The sequence below is a fragment of the Pygoscelis adeliae genome, unplaced genomic scaffold, assembly GCF_000699105.1.
Source record: "Pygoscelis adeliae isolate BGI_AS28 unplaced genomic scaffold, ASM69910v1 Scaffold57, whole genome shotgun sequence".
Lineage (NCBI taxonomy): Eukaryota > Metazoa > Chordata > Aves > Sphenisciformes > Spheniscidae > Pygoscelis > Pygoscelis adeliae.
This window is the reverse complement of record NW_008825615.1, coordinates 3,394,091-3,399,810: the sequence shown is the minus strand read 5'-3', so window position 1 is coordinate 3,399,810 and position 5,720 is coordinate 3,394,091. Positions and strand designations below refer to the sequence as shown.

The following is a 5,720-nucleotide window of genomic DNA, read 5'->3' as shown; positions in this document are numbered from 1 at the left end:
GACATTTGCGGTCTTTTTTTTTTTTTTTTACTATTTATTTTGTTAGCAAACCATTATTACAACAGCAAAACAGTACACTGATTTTCTTTCTTGCAAGGGAAACTCTCTGCATAAAGAAAACCATACAAAAGAATATATTCAAATAGGAGCTGAATATGCAATTACAGTTTTTCCTTTTCTGTGCAGTTTTATCTAACACACTTCATTTTCTCAATTAAAAAAAAAAAAGCTTTTTTTTGAACTGGTAGGAGCTTCTGACATGATGCAAACCAAGCATTTAATCAGAGGTGTTTAGAAGATTTGTGTGAAGGCCTTCGTGTAAGATAAAAAATATTTTAAGTGCAATAAGAGAGAAACTAGAAAAATACCATCTTTTTGGTGTTCTGATTGCCCTTCTATTTTTAGAAGAAATGTTCTTGCGTTTAGGAGGACAGCTACATCTAAAGAAAAAAAAAAATCCCATTTCAAAGCTCTCGGTTGTTTCACGATCGCTACATTTAACAAGTTCAGAGCCCTGTTGGTTAGCAGTAAATTCAGCTGCGACACAAACAGTTTTACTGTAATCAGGTCAATGTTTTTAATCAGTTCAGCTCTTTAAAAGGGGCACTGTCTCTTGCAGCACAAATTCTAACCTTACATCTGATTGGATGGGAAAAATGAAGTCTACAAAGCAAGAACGTGGTCGTTAACTTTAAAAGTACCAGTGTGCTGAGGAGGAGGGGAAAAAACGGTTAAAAAAAAGTCAGGCTTTATGGAGGGGAAGGTGTGCAAACCGCAGAAATAAACCAGCTTTGAAAAGGGGTTCTTATTTTACTCTTGGCCCGAACTCATGCCTTCTTCCCACCTCTAACACCAGGCACCTTTTAAGCTACCAGTCACAGATAAAACAAAGCTCCGCCAGTTCCACCACTTGATCATTAACATATGCAAAACAGATCCGGAATACCTATATAATATATATAAAAACATATTATATATGTATCAAAATGCAAACGCTGAAAGGTGCAGTTTAGCTCAGAGCCCTGCTGCATGCACTATAAGGTAACTAGCTGCTGTCAATCATAAAAAAAAAACCACAATAAAATTTGAGCCGAGAGGAAGTAAATCAAAACTTTCTTTCAAGCAATGGAATAAAAAGGGTCCTTCAAAGGCAAAATACATCGTGTCATGTACTATCAGCGTTCTGCGGTTGTGGCACAGCTATAGATTCTCAAACCCTTTTAAAGAGCGGATGACTCATTTATTTGCTGCAAATAGTTGTGGCGAGAGAAGACATACCACATTACCAGCTGATCCTATTTCCCCAGCCCTCCCCGTAGCTTCCGCCAGCAAACCCTCCCAGGAGCTGGAGGCAAGGGGAGATCGCGGGCCGGGAGCACCCAGGCCGGGCCCTCCGGGGGGCTGGAGGGGGACCTGGCGGGGACCGGGGGATGAGAAGCCCGTCGGGAGGCCGCAGCCAGCGCCGGAGGATGGGAAGGTGGGGACGAGGTCCGCCAGTCGACGCCGCGAACGGCAGTGAACCAGCTCTCACGGTTCCTGAAGGACTCACGGGGAAGGTGCTTCAGTAAACAAATCGGGTTCCCGTTAAATTGCCTCCAGAGTGGAAAGTACAAAGCGCGACAAAAATAGATGCACCTTACTCGCTCCGTGGGGAAAACGGGCTGCCAGGACACGAGCCCTCTCCTTCTCCCCTGCCCCTGCCTCCTCCAGCCCCAGACCCTGCCTGCGACCAGGCAGGGCGCAGCGAGTTTTCGTTCAGAAGCCTGAATTCCCTTTTCTTTTGTTTTTTTGGGTTGGTTTTTTCTTTCCTCGGTAAGGAAAAGCAAAATATTAGAGTCAAGTGTCACTTACTCATTAGGTTTTCAAAGCCCAACAGAGAATTTAACACCTTCAGAGATGGCACTGAAGTGAAAACAACAGCGGAGGTTGATTTTTTTCCCCCTGCTGGTCTTTTGGGAGAGGAAATGAAGGTGAATAGTTACTGTTCCAATGTAAAGTGATTCCATTTAAATAAAGTACAGTACTGAAATTGTAAATGCAGTGTGACAACCAGATCAAAGATGTTTAATATTTGCATAAAAATATATATATATAATATATATATATAAAATATAATTTTAAGCAATCGTGCAACACTCTTAAAAAGGGTTCATTTCACATTTGCTAAATTCTAGTGGTCCTGGAATGCATAACGCATTCTATTAAAAATACTCTTTTAAATATTAACAATTAGTGTTCAAATCACCAACTAATACAATATTCTTTAGCTGTCAGGGGGTTTAAATAAACCTATCTTTGATCCACGTTCCACTGAATTACACATCATGGAGGTATGCAGTCACAACATTAGTGGGTTAAATGTCAAAATGGCATTACAGTACAAAATAGTTAAAAAAAATCAGCTAGTCATATGTTTCTCCATCTGTGGAATTATTATGGCTCACAAGCAACCCACTGAATTACTGTAATCCTTGTTCTTGCAACCAAAGACATTATCTGAATCCCACCTTAATCCTGACTGGTTCATTTACTCCAAATTTCTCAGGTGTGGGTTAAAAATTCACTGCAAGGTGCCCACTGTCCTATGACATCCTGTTGCAAACTGGAAAACACATAGTACTTTATTTAAACATTCCTTAATTGCTACATTTTCCTAGACCACATTAATATATATTGTGTGTGTGTATATATAGATATACACCTATAACATGTACATATATACACACACAAACATATATACACACATACACACACGTACCTAGGATAATAGCACACCGACATAACATTTACTCTATACAAGTATTTGCCAAGAAAAAAAATAGGGCATTTCCTCCACCACTTATTCACAAGCTTATGGGTTTTTTTTGTTTTTAATCCTTGTGTCCCTGATAAAACAAAATGCATGGTTAAACCACAAAACTATATTTTTTTCTCACTTCAAATTTTATGAAGGCATCAGGCACTTTTGATTACTGTTGGTGTGTACAAATATAGCAACATCTTTCTTTTCTTTTTTTTATATATATATATATATACTCTACTGTATCTTCTTTGCTCGGATAACTTATTTGTGAAATCTTTGGTCCTTGAGTATATTCTGTTTGCCACAGCTGGTTCTCCTGCATTCTCACATTTTTAAAATGTGAGGCATGCACACAGCTGGAAATAATGGACTTTGTCATCGTACGTGTTTCTGGTTTTATAACTGTACCAATCCACTACTGTTCATTTGGAGCAAGCTGTTTCTGGTAAAGCGTTCTAGTCAAGCAAGCTATACATTCTACACGGTCAATCCATAGACGGCACTTGCTGCAAGCCCCAAATGCAGTAATTCCAATATACATTTTTATTCAGCTTATCTCTGCTTTATGCCTCTAACTTTTAATTCCTGAATATATATAGAAATGTTTTTTGAGATTTTTTTGTCTTTTTGTTGTTTTTTTTGTTTTGTTTCTTTCATATTCTCCCTTTTGCAGATCCCATTCTAGAGTAAGAATAAAAATAAAAGAAAATAAGGCTTTCCCACCTTCTCTATGCCAAAGCTATGGGAGCAGATATTGCCAACCCATATTGTCATCAAGCATTCCTCCCTCACTTATTTCAGGGGAAGCTGGTTGCTTTTAATGACAGGCCTCTTGTGCTCTGGGGTAGGATCCAATTATTTTGGGGTTCTTTCTCGATCATGCTCCCGTTACTTATTAGAAGAACCACAAGCTTTTCCCCAAGCTTGAAAACTAGAGCAGATCGTCATTGCACAAAACACCCCATTTCAAAGGGGCGCACCGCCCCTTCCTACGTCTTAGAAAACGTTCTCCCCACCGGGTCTACTAATTTCGGTCCTTAATTACAGGGCAGCCAAGTAGAGTATGTGTGCTGCTGGCAAGGGAACACCGTCTGAACCTGGGCAATATAGTAATTGCTGAAGTTGGCATCTGCTACGTATGGGGCTGGCTGGTAATAGCAGGTGACATTGGCCACATTGGGGATGATATTTTGCTCGGCTAGGACCCTGATGGCCAGCATGGTGATCAGATTCAGAGTCTGTCTCCTCTCATGTCCCATCAGGCACACTGTGCTCTCATTCACCACACCGTGAAGGGTCATGAGATAGTCATACTTGCGGTCCTCTAATCCCACAAAGTGGTTCTGCAAGTAGGACTCCAGCTTTCTCTGCTGTTCTCCAATGTCTGAGAAGTCAATGAAAAACCTCGAACACATGTATCTCTGCAGGGACTTAATCTCGGATTCGGAGGCAGCCCTAAAGCCCCTTACCAAAAGGTTGCAGTACTTCAGAAGACCACCTCCTCTGATCTCTTCGGGGTTTCTGGTGGCGATTATCTTATTGCAGAGGTGATCAAAGGCTTCCTGGAAATCCCCATAGACGCTCTCGCCAATGATCGTCGGGTGAAAAGTTTCAGTCATCGGATTCTCTGAGCACTCATAAAAAAGCAGCAGGGAGTCCAGCTTGATTTGAAAGGAATCGACACTGAATTCAAACTGCCGCCTCAGAGAGTCCACAAATTTCAGCTCCACATTTTTGCCACTGTTGTTGGACAAGGAGATGAGACTCCATCGGTCTGAATCATTGCATACTTTTACCATTTTCTGCACATAAGCCTCCTATAATTGGAAAGACAAAATGAGCAAATGAAGACACAGATGCAAGAAATTTCCCCTTCGCTGCATTCGTTCACATTCCCCCTCACCTCCACCCCATCCTAGCGTTTCATGAAAGATTTAATGGAGCCTGCATATACAAACCAGAGGAGAAATGCTTAATGTCTTGGAGTGCTGTCATTGCAAGGGGATGATAGGGGAGGCCGCTCTTCTGGGACTGTGTCGTGTTTTTTTTTGACACTGCTTCTTTCAATCACTTCTAAATACATCTACACACGAAGCCCACGGCACACATGCCAAATATCCATGCACCCCCACACAAAAGGTCACCGCTGTAATCAGATAGGAAATCTCTTTTATCGGTTTCCACTTCTCGCTTCCCTCCCCACAAAAAAAAATTAGCAGGTGTTCACTTCCCTCAGTCCTGCTCTTTCAGTGCAGGTTCCACAAATCTGCCCCATATTCCAGAAAATCCCTCTAAAAAGTCTTAAAGGCATTTGGCATTCAGCTTAATCAACTCAAGTGAACTGTCTCCGAGAGGAGGGAATATGCCTCTCCGCCGGGGCATTTAGCACACTAGAAAGCGTGCCTTGCAGACGGCGTTTCCTTCTTGCAGGTATTGAAGCCAGCTGAGCTCCCCCAGCCACCCCGGGAACCGGGTCCGGCAAACCAAGCTGCCGCAGAGCCGAGCTGGGGGATTTGCAGCGCCTTGCGCACACACGCCCCAGGTAAGTCAACGCTCCCAGCAAATCAAACGAGAGAGAGAGGAGGAAAGACTAATTAATGCTGAGGAGCCCCAGCCAAGACGCTTTACTGCCAACTCCTCCTCGGTTTTAAGTCTGGGGTGAAAAAAACAGTCACGGTCCCTGCGGGGCTCGGGGTCGGGGGGGGGGGAGCTGCGTCCCTCCGTGCACCCTTCCATCCCCGGAGGGGAAGGTGCCCCCCTCCCCGCAGGCAGGCGCTTACACCTGCCCGCTCCGGGCGCCTGGGCACAGGGCAGGTTTACCTTGAGCGTGAGCGGCGTGATCTTCTCCTTGTTCACCCCCTCGGGTAAGAAATCCAAGAGGCAGTCCAAGACCACGTCCTTCACAGTCTGAAACTCG

At 43.3% G+C, this 5,720-nt stretch overlaps 1 protein-coding gene across 1 annotated transcript in view; it reads right to left on the bottom strand.

Annotated features, from left to right (window-relative positions):
* Positions 1 to 3,441: 3,441 nt before the first annotated feature.
* The window catches only part of FAM46A (family with sequence similarity 46, member A), a 7,395-nt gene continuing 5,116 nt past the window's right edge, over positions 3,442 to 5,720 (bottom strand). The window contains exons 2-3 of the mRNA XM_009333226.1: positions 5,624 to 5,716; positions 3,442 to 4,620 (exon numbers count right to left, since the gene is read on the bottom strand). Coding sequence (XP_009331501.1) covers positions 3,841 to 4,620; positions 5,624 to 5,716 — 873 coding nt within the window. The 3' untranslated portion in view covers positions 3,442 to 3,840. The remainder of the gene's footprint in view (positions 4,621 to 5,623; positions 5,717 to 5,720) is intronic.